General features: G+C 47.8%; 1 protein-coding gene across 1 annotated transcript in view; it reads right to left on the minus strand.

Annotated features, from left to right (window-relative positions):
* TRABD2A (TraB domain containing 2A) overlaps nt 1-15,011 on the minus strand; it is a 66,525-nt gene that overhangs the window by 6,083 nt on the left and 45,431 nt on the right. Inside the window, 3 exon segments of the mRNA XM_036029962.1 lie at nt 2,097-2,190; nt 6,689-6,863; nt 9,381-9,527. Coding sequence (XP_035885855.1) covers nt 2,097-2,190; nt 6,689-6,863; nt 9,381-9,527 — 416 coding nt within the window.

Below are 15,011 nucleotides of genomic sequence, written 5' to 3' on the forward strand. Positions count from 1 at the left end.
AGGAAGAGGTGGCATTTTACCTGGATCTCACAGACTCTGATAGAATTGGAGGCAGAGGCAGTGAATGAATCCCCAGAGAGGAAACTGTATGAACAAAGACAAAGGGGATGGAGCATAAAGAAAGGGAGAAGAAAGGGCAGAGAGGGGTTGTGCAGGTGGCGGGGTCCAAACTCTATCCTGGCTCTAATATGACCTTTCACGGTTTCTTCATCAGTAAAGGAGAAACACCCACCTCACAGACTGGTTCTGAGGATTAACTGAGAGTCTCTGTGAGCCTGGCTGCCACCTGAAAATTGATGAATAAATGTTGTTTTCCTTGCAAAGTGTGAGCAGCCAGTTTGATGACAGCGCTTGTTCTCAGCCCTCACGGTGCCTCAGAATCTCATGGAGATATTTTTTAAATGTTGATTCCTGACCTCTCTTCCTCCAGGGACAGGTATCAGGGCTTAGAGGCAGAATTAGGGAGCCTAGAACAACCAGCAACACACACACACACACACACACACACACACACACGGGCAGGGCCTTCTCCAGCATGGCCAAGGACAGCGTATCAAACCCCTGTTGGTCAATCAGCCTGGGTTGCGGGCTGAGAAGTGACCAGGGGACTCAGCCCACCCTGCTTTCTGGAGCACACAGTCCAATGGATGAGAAAAAAACCACAGTCCCCTCAAAACAGGCAGAAAACTACAAAGGGCTGGGCTCTCCAGAGCTGAAGAAGAACAGGAGGGAGAGGAGGGTGGAGACCTGAGCTCCAGGCAGAGCTGAACTAAGGAGGGTCGGGATTTTCCCCATCACAGGGAGAGGGGAAGGGCACTTCAGAGGAGGAGGAGAGCATTAGCAAGGGTGCAGAGGCAGTGGCCAGGACGTGGGCGTTCTGAGGCCAGAAGCATATCTGTGCTGGGAAAGACAGAGTCTGTGCGCCAAGACAGCATGAGGAAACTGGACTTGGATAAAGAACAGTGAGAAACCACTGAAAGTTTCTGAGTCAGGGACACTCCAAAGATTAGTCCCACAGGAAGGGAAAGAGTGGACCAGAGAGTGATGGCCATGCGAGTGGGGAAGAGGGACCGATTCCAGAGAGGCTTCAGTGGAGGAAGCCAGAGCCCCGGTCAAAGTGAAAGATGGCAACTCTCAGGAGAGGGCTTTCGTGATCTAGAAGGTGCCGTGTGATACACTGACCATGGGCTATGCAGAAAGGCAGGGGTGAGGCCAGCCCAGGGTGTATCCATGGTGAGAAGGAAACTGAGACTGGGCTGCCGGTGACCCCTTTGGAGTGAGAGGGCACAGTGAGGGCTGGGCCTGAGATGACCTGGGGTGAAGGCAGATCTTCCCAAGAGGCAGACGGCACCTGGAGAAGAGTGGCCATCGGCAGTCCCGACAGCTGGGCCCTTCTCCGTCCCCCAGCAGAGGGGACAGGCACTTTCCTCCTGGAGTATTCTCACTTCAGCTGCGGTCTCGGCAAGGGGGGCGGGTGGTGCTGATGACCAAGGTTTGGAGGGAGTGGGGGCAAAAAAAATGGAGGATGTGTTGTGGGATGAACTGTGTCCCCAAAATTCATGTTGAAACCCTAATGACCAGTTCCTCAGATGTGACTGTATGTGTAGGCTTTTAATGGGGTGGTTAAGTTAAAATGAGGTCGTAAGGGTGGGCCCTGATCCAATCTGACAGGTGTCCTTAGAAGAAGACATTTGGACACAGAGACACAAGGGCTGTGTGCACATCAAGGAAAGGCAATGTGAAGGCAAATTGAGAAGGCAGCCATCTGCAAGCCAGGAGAGAGGTCTCCAGAGAAACTAAACCTGACAACACCTTGATTTGGAACTTCTGGCCCCTAGAGCTGTGAGAAAATAAATTTCTCTTGTATAAGCAGCCCACACAGCTCAGCCAGCCTGTGTCAGACACAGCCCCAGCCACAAAGGGACACAGCGGAGCCATTTCTCCCAGGCCAGGGGGCGAGTCGGGGGCCGGTCATGCCGTGCTGAGGTAAGCTGGAGCCCCTCAGGATACAGCCCGCCCTGGTGCCCAGGCAGCCCTGCAGGGGTCTCAGGCCTCCCTAGTGGCTCCCCAATAGGACAGATGCACAGGAAGGTTACTTGTTGATGGGTCGTCCAGCAGGGACGTGTTCTACCTCATAGCCTTCGCACCGCAAAACCTCGAGCACTGTGTTGTTGTTGCCCATGAAATGACCTGCAGTAAGAAAAACGATCAGAAATGTGGCAGCTCTCATGACCACCAAACAGACCCCGAACACACATCAGAATGGAGGCATAACCTTCCAACCCCCTTCCCTGCGTCCCACCCAGTGCGGCTGGAGAAAGTTTCTGCAGTCGGGCCTCCCAGCAGCCCTGCCAGGCAGGCAGCTGGCAGTGAGCGGCATTTCAGAGACAAGGACAGAACGGTGCTGTGAGCTGCCCCCAGTCACACAGCTCAGGGGAGACTCTGGGAGCAAATGCCCTACCTCTGAACTCAGTGCTAACTAGATAAATCAACCAAGATGCTAGCCCCTCGTCCTACGTGCATTTATAGATGCACAATAAAAACCTCCACTTAGAAGCCACCATAGCTAGAAACCTCAACTTGAATTTTATTTCACTTCTTTCCTTTTTCAGAAAAAAGCAGCAAAGATCACCAGATAAGCTTACACTGGCATCTTAAATATTTTAAGGCCAAGGGTAGATCCTGGATTCACTTCCTTCATGTCAGGTTTCGGTGCTCAGAATGTCCCTATAGGTGAAAGTTTATGGCACTTCGATGTCCTAAACAGCTAATGAACTAGCAGCACCCTATCCTGTGACCCAGAAGAACTTTAGAGGTATTACTACCTCCACTGTAAAATTTAAAACTGAGATAAAGTAAGTTCAGGACTTCACATGCTGAGAAACGGCAGAGCAGAATCTGAACCCAGGCAGTCTGGCTCCAGAGTCTATGCGATTTTTGACAGCTGAATACTCAACATATGAAAACTGGGAAAGAAAATGAAGGTACATCCAAACAGCAGGAGAGGCTGACAGCTGGCCGGAAGGCCTCTCCCCTGTCCTGACTGCACAGCTCTAAGAAGCAGAGTGAACTCTGTGTCAGTCTTGGGGACCCTGGGGAGCCAAGGGTGATGTTGCAGCAGCAGGTTCTGGGCTCTACTACGTTCTTGGGTCCAGCTGCAGAGTCTATGACCCCAAGAGTGACAAAAGGCAACTGACTCAGATAAAGGGGAATGGGAGTGAGAGGAACAGAGTATGTATGGGCTGAACTGTGTCCCCCAAAATTCATATAAACAGGGACCCAAAAAAGCAGAAATATTTTCTGAAGGTCAGGCCCCTTGTAGCACAGGCTTCCCTCTCTAGGTGATATGCTAGGAACCCATCTGTATCAGTGCACCAGCTGGCGTTGTTGTGAGAGGTTGTGTTGGGCTTCAGTGAATTCTTTTTGAAGACTCTTTCAATGCGTTTGCCCCTTTCATGATGGGTGATTTACAAGCCCTCCCGCCCACATCGTGCTGAGTGTTCAGCAGTTTTTGACCAAAAACGGCATGGCCCCCATGCCCCGCCCTCCCTATTCACCCAATCTCACCCCAATCGACTCTTTTTTGTTTCCCCAGATGAAAAAGTCCTCAAACGGAAACATTTTGCTGATGTGGAAGAGGTGGGGAAAAAAAAAAAAACAGAAGCACTAAAAGGCCTCAAAATGGACAAGTTCAAAGACTGCCTTGAGCAGTGGGAAAAACATCTCAGTAGGAGTGTTGCATCAAATGGAGAGTACTTTGAAGGTGACTGAAGTTTAAACATGTAAGAATAAATACACGATTTTTTTATAAATAAATTCCAGTTTTGGGGGGCCCCTTGTACGTTGAAGCCCTACCACCCAGTTCTTCAGATGTGCCTATATTTGCAGACAGAGCCTTTAATGAGATGATTAAGTTAAAATAAGGCCATGAGGGTGGGCCCTGATCCAATCTGACAAGCGTCCTTACAAGAGGGGAGATTCGGACACCGAGACACAAGGACTGTGTGCACATGAGGAAAGGCAGTGTTGGGGGTGGGGGAGGGCACAGTGAGAAGGCAACCATCTGCCAGCCAAGGAGAGAGGCCTCAGGAGAAACCACACCTGACAACACCTTGATTTTGAACTTCTAACATTTACTGAGTATTACAAGCTGTGGGGCACTGTTCTTGATGCTTTCGCATCACTTAACAACCTCCCAACAACCCTATGAAGTAGGTATATTATTATCCCCACTCTATAGATAAGGAAGAGGGCACAGAGAAATTAAGCAGATTGCAACTTGAACCCAGGTGGTCTGGCTCCAGAGTCCACACTCTCAACAAATAAGGAATAAAAAACATTGTCAAGTGAATCAACAGCCCCTCCTAGCAATGCTTCAGCATTCTGAAACCAAACTGCTCTGTTTAACTGCAGTGTTCCTCCTACTCCAAAGGAGAGCTCCATTTCTCATTTTTCAATTTCATCTCCAGATTCCCATGACAAAGTTGCCCTGTGCAGGGCTGCAGCAGTATGCAGAGCTGTGCCCTGCAAATCAGGCAAGCCCAGGTGTGGCAGAGATCGCCTGTGCCATCCATCTGACATGATTCCCATCTGGAAGACCTGTCTTTCAAACTGCTCAGGTCCAACCCACTGGTCATCAGCCAACCTGCTGCCAGCTTCATTCCGGCCCAGGATGCACCTGGCACAGCAGTACCACAGGGCAGGCTGCTGTCATCTCAGAGTGCCCACCTTTCCCCTGTGCCCAGGGCCCCAGTATTCTGACGCTAGATGTATGGGAGGCTCTTGACAGATCAGTTGAGTTTGGCAGGGGTGGAAGGTGACAGGCGGCCTTGCATGCCCAGCTCCCACACGCTCCAGCGTTGGGCGTGTTCCACCACGCAGACCCAGCGTGACCGCTGAGTGTTGTGTATCAGCCTTGTATCCTGCACTCTTGTGACCTGAACTCAGTTGTTGGTTTTACTTGTTTTTTGATAGATTACTTAGGATCGTCTATAGACAAGATCATGTCAACTAAGAAAAGAGATATTTTCTTCCCCCTTTACAATTTGAATACCTTTTATTTCTTTTCCTTGTCTAATTTCCCTGGTTAGAACCTTCAGCACAATGTTGAGGAGGGGTGGTGACAGCAGCCATCCTTGTCTTGTTCCTTATCTTAGGGGAAAACATTGTCTTTAATCATTAAGTACGATATTAATGTGGTTATTTCATAGTGACTTCTTTTAACAGGTTAATGAAGTTCCTCTCTATTTCTACTTGGATGAAAGAGAATTGCATGTCATCAAGTGCTTTTCCTGCATGTACAGAGATGATCATGTGGTTCTTGTCCTTTAGTCTATAATATGGGGTATTATATTACACTAATTGATTTTCTTTTTAAAAATATTTTATTTATTTATTTTTAGAGAGGGAAGGGAGGGAGGGAGGGAGGGAGAGAGAGAGAGAGAGAGAGACATCAATGTGTGGCTGCTGGGGGTTATGGCCTGCAACCGAGGCATGTACCTGGCTGGGAATCGAACCTGGGACACTTTGGTTCCCAGCCTGCACTCAATCCACTGAGCTACACCAGCCAGGGCTTACATTAATTGATTTTCAAATGTTGTGGTAGGCTGATTAATGGTCCCCCAAAATATATCTGTATCCTAATCCCTGGAACCCATGCATGTTATCTTCTATACCCCCCCCCAAAAAAGAAGGATTTAGCAGGTATCATTAAACTGACAATGTTGAGATTGGGAGGTTACGCTGGATCACTCATTCTGCCATGCTGGAGTGCTTCTCTCCAACTCCCCAGTTTACTGGTAAAAAAAAAAAAAAAAACCCACCTAGGAAGGTGACTTGTTCACATTGATGAGGCTATTAAAGAATTGTAAAGAGAAAGCCTGTCAGCAAATACTCCTGCTGCCCTGCTGCACACAGCCAGCGTCCAGCATTTCTGTCCTGAATCCCAGAGCCTACAAAACTATGATAGAATCACTCAACAGAATTATTTCAGAGAGCCCACAAAAGGCAATAATTTTCCCAGTCTGTCTGCATGTACACAGTTAGTAATAGTTCATAGTAATAACAGAAGTAGCCCTAGCTGGTATGGCTCAGTGGATTGAGTGCCAGTCTACAAACTGAAAGGTTGCCAGTTCAATTCCCAGTCAGGACACATGCCTGGATTACGGGCCAGATTCCCAGTTCGGGGCATACAAGAGGCAACCAGCCAATGTTTCTCTCTCATATCAATGTTTCTCTCCCTCTCTTTCTCCCTCCTTCCCCCTCTCTCTAACAATAAATAAATAAAATCTTTTTAAAAAAAATATAGTAATAGCTGAAGTATCAGCCCCAGGCCTTGCACTTGGGAGGCTCACAGTCAGGTAGAAGAGAGAAGATAAATGAATTTTAGTGGAAGTTCAAAAACTGAAAGGTGCCTGGAAGAAGCTGGGATTCAGTGCTGAGTTTAGAAGAGAGAGAAAGAAATGCCTTCCAGCTGGAGAGTGTATCTGGAAAGTGTATCGGGAGCCCGGGTGGTGTCACATGTACCAGCCCACCCAGCAACAGTCCCATATGCTGGATACTCAGGCTCCAGAGGGAGCCACTTAGCTCCAGCAAAAAGTCAAAGGTGTCATTCCTCTCACCTCCTCCCAGGTGCCCACCTCGGTATCCCCTAGAGGCAGGGTCTAGTCCATGGTAACCTGCAACTCACCAGCTCCAAAGGCAAAGAAAAAGCCTTTGTCGGGGAACTCCTCCAAAAGTGCCTTCACCCGCTTCCCCATCTTCTCGTTCCACTTGTTAATAAGCTCCTGGCGGAAGTAGCTGTCAATCTCCTGAGCTGTGATGCGTTCCTGAGGTGGCAGCGTGGCATTAGTGAAATTGGGAACCTCCACCAAAATAAAGAAAAAAAATTTAAGGGCAACAGAGTTATGAACGATATGGCTCAATTTGAGCATCCCATCACCAAGCCTAGACAGTCAAGATGCTGGCCAGCAGGAGGAGCAAGAGTGCACATTATTCTCAGAGTCTCCCACCTGCTACATTTCAAACTGTAATTTCACTCTCTGGAACCCAAGTGAAAAATACTACATTAAGTGCAGTGAAGGGACTATTCAGCTATTTAAAACAGTATTTCTGTTCCATTTAAATGATTCTCTTTGATGCCATGTGTTTATATAAGGAGGCCATATCTTTGCATAGACTATCCATACTTTTCATTTGTTTAGTTTACACATTTTTTTTAGTAAAAATAATTTTACATAGTTACTATTTTAGAATCAGTAATTACAATTCTACTACCAAATACATGGAATTCCTATAAACATTCAGCTGTTTCATAAATTCCATACATTTAAATTTTCATTATTTCTCCAATTCCTATTTCTCCCTCTTGCTTTCTCCAATGTTTTTGCCCTCCTGGCAAATAGCTCACCTGACTCTGGCACACATGTTAGCCAGTTCCAACACGTTGGCTAACAGAGCATTATTGCACCAAAAAGGTGGCAATCAGGTGTGGTTCTTGCAACGCAGTGGCTATAGGTGAGGCTGACACATTGTGTTCTCTCCTCACCCAGTTGGCTCTCTGGTTTCCCAACCCTCAGTGCCCTCAGCCCTTCTGGGCGCATGCTCTCCTCCACCCAGGGATGCAACAAGGTTAACCATTATGTTAGTCAAATATTGAATAGGATACCTACCCTGCCTGCTTCTCCTCTTTCCAGTAGCCTCTCAAAGACCTCCCACAAGTTCTCACACTCTGTAACACAGCCACCAGTTTCCATTTTATGGATAACAGATCTTCTTTTGCTATTCCCTTAAAATGATATTCTTTTGTTTTCAAGTCAAAATTCTTATCGCCTGCTTTATCACCTTCTTTTCAATTATGTTATTTATGTAAGATCCTCCTGCCCATTTCCCAAAATCTCTTCACTTCCAGAGTGTTCCCCTGGTACCAGCTGCCCACACAGGCACCCAGAACTCGCAGGGAGACATTCCACTGCCACTCTGCTCACCTTCTAAACACTGGACAGGACCTCACCCCACACCGCTCAGCCCTGGCCTGGCCAGCCCTCATTCCGCGATGGCAGGCACACTCCCCTTACCTCATGCCACCTGCAGGGCCCTGCGCAGGACAGGAATGGAGGAGCCACAGGAAAGAAAGGTGTTAAGAAATCTGTCCCCCAACTGCTCCATCAGCCTTACCATTTGCCCGCATAACCTCCAAATCCCCTGCCCATGCTAACTTTTCTCTACCGCTTCAAATTTTAATTTTCCAATTGACCTTGACCTTTCTCCCCACTTGCCCCACCCCCACCAAGAGCATGCATGAGAATTATCACCACCACAAACTCTGCTATTCCTTCTTGAGTGTAATTCTTGTTTTCCTTTTCCTCTTGCCTGCTCTGCCTTGGTGTTCCTTCCTCCCACTCTAGACTCTATGGAAAGCTCACTATGTCCTTTGACACCTGTAGGGGTGATGCTGGTTTCAGCCTCTGCAGTCTCTCTCCTCAGTGCTGTCATTCCTTTTCACCTCTTACAGTCACTCACTTTTCCTCATGACAGGGTCCCCAGACCTAGACAGCATCACTTACACCCACCAGCCCCTTCCTCTCTTTCCCCAGTGTCCTCCTGCGTGAGGACATTAGTCCTGGTGGGTGGAGGCAACACACTCCCCTATCTCAGAAGCTTAGCTGGCACTTGCCACTTTCACACGACCTTAGTGGGGGGCAGGGCAGCAGCCACAGTTCATCCCATGGGTACTTTGTTCATAAAAGCCTAACAAGTATCCATCCATCTTGGCCCTACAGGGAGGCTGCAATCCTCTGAACCCAGACCACCTGCTCCCTTCCCCATGACGGCCCACCGGTGAAGCCTATCCTGCGTGAACACTCCCTGCACAGTTCAGCCACACCCTGCAGCACTGCAGGATGGAACCCATGTCTGGAAATGCTGGGAGCCTTCCCAGCCTCAGGGTGCCACCCCTGTAAGAGTACCACAGGCACTTCAGTGGCACCATGTTCACATGTTCCTGGAAGCCACAAAAGTTTTGCTCCATCATTTCTCAACAGTGTCACCTAAGTCAGCCAGGAGGCTTTCAGACTCCGCTGCCTTCCCTCTGGAGGCTGGTTCAGGCTGCCTGCCGCCTAGGCCACAAGGCCTGCTGCTGAATCCCTTGAGGCTTCATCCTTTGACTGGGATTCTGGAATTTACTGCCCCTGTCAGTTCTTAAGTTTCATAAAGCGTGCTTTTGTTAGCTGCAGCATCTTATTCAACATCTAACTCTGACCAATGTTATTTTTAGAGGCCTTCATAGACCTAATCCTTTGTACACAGGATATCCAGGTATCAGTAGGTACTGTCCTTATTCTTGTTTCTAAATGAGCTGGGCAGAGGATCAGGGCCCTCACCTGGGAGCTGTCGTGCCTGAAGATGACAGAGCTGAGGTCCCCGCAGTTATACTGTTTGATGAGGTCCTCGGTCGTGTAGGGGACGTGAAGGCTGCCTGCTCGCAGGCTCTCCTGCTGCAGGAGGGTCTGGTTCAAAGCAAAGATGACCTGAAAGAGAGTGGAGAAGACACAGGCCCCTGTAAGTTCCCCGGCCCGGCCATCACTACTGCTGTCTTGTTTCCCTTGTCTGTGTTTGACAATAGCCTCACCTCTGCGGTGCTGCCATTTAAAAAGGGGACTCGGATTCCTAGTTGGCGACCATAGAAAAGGAGGACAGCCCTGCCCCGGTCAGCCCCCAGTGGATCACACCTGGGGCAGTGCCTCCAGAGGAACGGAGGCCACCTGGAAGTCTCCCACAAGAGTGACCGAGAGGTGAGGAGACCCAAAGATGGAGCTTGTGAGATGGCCAAAGAAGCAGGGGAGGGGCTGCAGGGAGGGGCTGGGGCACACAGACAGACACACACACCAATGGCTTTCAAGTGCATGAAGGACTGGACAACAATACATACACCGTACCCTGGCTGTTGGCTTGGTTGGTTGGAGCATCGTCCCGTACACCAAAAGGATGCAGGTCTGACCCCCGGTCAGGACACACACCTAGGTTGTGGGTTCAATCCCCAGTTGGGGGAAATGCAGGAGGCAACTGGTCCATGTTTCTCTCTCACATCAATCTCTCTCTCTCCCTCTCTCCCTCAATCAATAAACATGCCCTCAGGTGAGGATTAAAAAAATAAGAAGAATATATACACAAGTCTTTTCTAACCATCAGTGGGGCATTTGCTGGCTAACGGATTCATTGTGTCCATGGAAGGTTAATGGACATTATTACAAAAAAAGGGTGGGGGCAGGAAATGAGGGCTAAACAAAGTAAAATACCATATTTTTTGGACTATAAGATGCACTTTTTTACCAAATTTTTTGCTTCAACATTTTTTCCTCTTTTCCTCCTCTAAAACCTAGCTGCATCTCATGGTATGGACCCCAGGTGAACCTAAGTTTTAGAGGAGGAAACTAGAGGAAAAAATATTAAAGCAAAAAATGTGGCTAAAAAAAATGTGTCTTATAGTCTGAAAATATGATAGGTTTTATCTGCACAGGATGTCAGGGAGTCTTTGATACACTAACACGTGGTGTGTTTCTCCCCGAAGAGGAGACAGTGTGTGCTGGGTTCACTGGAACATCTCATGGGAAAATCCAAATTCACAGAATTTTACAAAGCAGTGAATTGTCCATGGTACTGGAGAGCTTGGTCAGGGGGTTGCGGGGGGGAGCGGGGGAAGGTGGGGATTCTGACTCCAGGTGGGAACTGGGGCTGCCCACCCTCTACAAGGCTCTGACCACCCTGAAGATGCCTAGCATTGTCTCTCATTCCCCCAGGTACAATGCACACATACCACTTTTGAGAGGTGACCTATCACACACTCTTCCCAGGATTCAGTGTACAGGGTACTGCCTTTGCTCAAATAGTCCTTCCCTCTTGGCTCACATGCAGACAGGCAGTCCACGTAAGCACACTGACCATGAGGTCTTCAGCAGGAAGTTTCCACTTCTCCAGAGACAATGCATTATAGGCTCAAGACACCAAATGACCCTGCACAGCCCTACCCCGCTTTCTCTCTCCTTTCACACTTTCTCCTCCTCCACGGAGAGCCAAAGGGACCGGGAGACTTGTTGATTTGCTTCCCACAGGCCACTGCTGTGCGCACCCACCCTCCTTCCATGCCCCTGCCTCCCTTGCTTACTATCTCTATCATAAAGTCTTGTTTAAACGGGGAGGGGGCAATCCTCCCTTTGTATTATCTTCTCCTGTCCTCTCTTGACGAGTCCCCCTCCTCTCAGTCAGAGACACCCTCAGCCTCTTCTGGAGGCCATCTCCCTAAATATCTGCAGACAGCCTCTCCGATCTGGGCACAGGAGCTTCTGGGCCATGTTCCCACCCGCCTCACCCCTCTGCTAGTGACCTGAGCTGACAGAGAGGCAGACACACCCACACCCAGGACCACAAGTCATGGTCTAAGTGAGGAAACAGCCTTCCACAGGGGTGAGCACCTGGATTCTAAAGCCACACCATTAGGACCACTCCACACCCCATGGGAATTGCCAAATGACCTCAGATTCACTGGAGGAACAAAGCTTTATAGGGAAGGGCGAGGGGTCTGATAAAGCACCTCCCAGACATGCCAGGCCCAGGCCAAGGTCTCTCACATCCAGTCTCAAACTCATCCAAACCAAGTTCTCAAGGTCTGATTGTCTTGAAACACCTGCTGATGGATTTTGCTGTTTTAAAGTCATTCAGGACAAGCCCAGTTTACCTGTTGCTAAGAGACCTGCCTCCAGGAGTTTACATTGAACTGAAATGATTTTCTTTAAGGTGTTCTTGGTATGAGAGAAGACAGAACCATTCATTTTAATGGACATGCCAGTCTGCAAACTGGGAAACACCTTATGGTCAAAGAACTTTGTTTATTCAGTCCTTTCTGAACATATTCAAATGTCATTCACCTTAAAGACATTTCAACTGTTCTTAAGAAGCTCCCAAAGCCTTGCTAGGATGTTTGTCTTCACTTTGTATGTTTACTTTTGACAATTAAGCTTCAAATAAGTTTGTATACCAAAATAAGCCAATAACATCCATTATTTTTTAGTGTTTATACCAGGCTCCCTGCTAAGTACTTTGCTTATGCTCTCATTTAATCCCCCTAAAATCCTAAAATAGTAACTACTGCTAAATCAATTTTTAAAATTATGAAAGTAGCTCTGGCTGGTGTAGCTCAGTGGATTGAGCTTTGGCTGCAAACCAAGAGGTCACCGGTTTAGTTCCCAGTCTGGGGACATGCCTGGGTTGCAGGCCAGGTCCCCAGTGGGGGTCACGTGAAAGACAACCACACATTGATGTGTCTCTCCCTCTCTCCCTTCCTTCCCCTCTATAAATAAATAAGATATAAAAATAAAATAAAATTATGAAAATAGTAGTTAAATAACTAAGGTCACATAGCTTAGTACACCAAGATAGGGATTTGAACCCAAACAACCTAACACCAGAGCCTGGGATCTTCACCGCTACACTGTCCATGAGACGCGCTGCCACCAAGGAGCAGCAATCAGCTTTGGTCATGTGGGCTAATTTCATTATTAGGCTTAAGTTAAAAAAAAATTAGAAATCTGAAATTGGGAAGAAAAAAAGAGGGAGGATGGAAAAGAGAGAGGTGTAGAAAGGAGGGAGAAAGAGGGAAAGGGGAAGGCAGGAAAGGGATCAGAAGAAAAGGAATGCTAAAGCTTTTCTTTTTTTAATTCAGATTAAGAGTAACCCACACGTATTATAGGTAATGTAGAAAACAAAAAAGTGTTTAAAAGAGAAATTGTAAATTGTCCATAATTTCAACACTCGGGTTTTAACTAGTTTTAACAACTTGTGAGTATATTGTGAATATATTTATTTTATACCTTTTATACAGTTGATTGCCTTATATATAAAATTTAGCATCCTGCACTTTTTAGTTAGCAGTGTAGGCATTCCTCGTATGACTAAAGTCTTGCTTAACTTCATCCTGGCTGATGTGGCTTAGTGAACTGGGTTCTGGTTTAATTCCCAGTCATGGCACATGCCTGGATTTTGGGCCAGGTCCCCAGTAGGGGGCACACAAGAGGAAACCACACATTGATGTTTCTCTCCCTCTCTTTCTCCCTCCCTCCCCCTCTCTCTAAAAATAAATAAATAAATAAAATATTTTTTAAAAATAAAGTCTTGCTTAGCTTCATGTATTATGTGATGTGCCATCATTTAGCTAAACTTTCTACTGTCAAACATTAAGGTCTTCATTTAAGGTCTTCAAAAAAAAACCCTATCATAAATAACAGACTATGAGGAACATCTGTAAGCAGAAAGCTTTTTCTGTTTTCAAATTACTTCCTCAGTAGTTCTAAGACCAGGACTACTGAGTCAATGGGCATAAATCATTCAAAAGTTTTTAGAAACACTTTCTTTTGCATTTTTATGAGAAAACTTTCATTCTCCATTAAGACACAAACTTAGTAACACAGGCCCTCTCCCCAAACCAGTGTTATGGAGAAGCCCCACCTCTGATATAGTTGGCAGCTCCCCATGGGTGCAGCCCCAGCAGCAGGCCCGGGACACGCGCAGCTGTGACCGCACCCCACTCCCCTTGCCGGCAAGGCTCTTCCTGCCCTTCTGCACACGCCAAACACACACTTGTCCTTTCCAATTGCAGCAGGAGAGTCTCCTCCTCGGTGAAGCTGCTACTGGGGAGAGACCCGAGTCAGGGGACCCCCCCTCCCCGCCCCCGCCGACACACAGCTTGTTTCTCAGTTCTCGCCTCACTTGCAAGAGATGAATTCAAGCAGAGACAAACCCATATGGTGGAAATGAGATACCAAGTTTATTTCTGAAACACATAACAAGCACAAAGCTGCAAGCAGGCACCCACCCAGCTAGTCTGAATGCCCCACGTACAGAGGGAATAAAGTTGTTAGTAAGTTTGTTCTATACACTTGAGCCAAAGCTACAAGTGGGCACTCAGATACTCTGAGTGTGCCAACTACTGGAGCCCAGGGGTTATGTGCTTTAGTCAGTTTCTAGGCTCCCCCTCCTTCTGCTTGCAAACCTTTCTTTCCCACCTAGTGAAGGCTTTTTGTCTATTAGCAAAATAGAGGCTCCCTTTCTCAGCACAGAGTCTCAAGGACTCCCTTCCTCCCGCACTACCTTTGCCTTCGAATACCTGGCAATCTTGCAGCACCAGGCTCAGGACTGGGGAGTTAACTGGCGAGACACGGCTTCCTTTTGTTTCCAGCCTCACCTTTTAAGTTCTTTGTTAGATTGTAAGAGGGGCCCCCCTACCCCCCCTCCCCCCGAGCACTTTATGTTCCCTCCGGCTGCTCATTTCCAGCTGCTACCTGCAGTAACAAAGCAGCCGTCACCAACTCCCAGGCACAGGCGTCCCACGTCCTGCCACCCAGGGTGTCCTGAGACCACTCTAACACACCGCCAAGGGCACCACCCTGTTTTGTTACCTCAAGAGCAGCAGCTGTGTCCTAATCACCTATATTTCTTTACCGGCTGGCACAAAGGGCCTGGCATACTCTAAACATCTGCTAAATTCTCACTGACTTAATAAATTTCAGAAATGGCTCTGTGAAGACCAAAAGTCTGAAGCAGGATGGGTACTCATGAAAGAGGCCTGGCAAAATCTCACCTGTCGAGCCAAATAAGGAAGTATTTCCAGTAAAGCCAAAACAGCAAACTTCTCAAGGAAGTAAAAATGGGGGCCGGGAGCGCCAGAGCCTGGGAAATTAACAGAACCACCTGACAGCAGAGGTGAATCTTACCCCAGAGACACATTTTCTTTGAGCTTGTCCCTCAGCCAGCTTTGGGAGATGTGCACTAGCGCTTAGTCCTAAGTGTTCGTCCTGACCAGGCCTCCATTCTCTGACCAAGCTCCCATATCCCCGCTTGTGTTAGGACAGGATAAGCTGTGTCACAAAACAAATTAAGCCTGAAATTCAATGGCTCTGCAAATATGTGCAGCTTGCCCACACAAAGTCTCAGTGGGTCAGTGGCTCTTCTAGTCCCTTAGG

The sequence above is a fragment of the Phyllostomus discolor genome, chromosome 6 (genome assembly GCF_004126475.2).
Source record: "Phyllostomus discolor isolate MPI-MPIP mPhyDis1 chromosome 6, mPhyDis1.pri.v3, whole genome shotgun sequence".
NCBI classification, from domain to species: Eukaryota; Metazoa; Chordata; class Mammalia; order Chiroptera; family Phyllostomidae; genus Phyllostomus; species Phyllostomus discolor.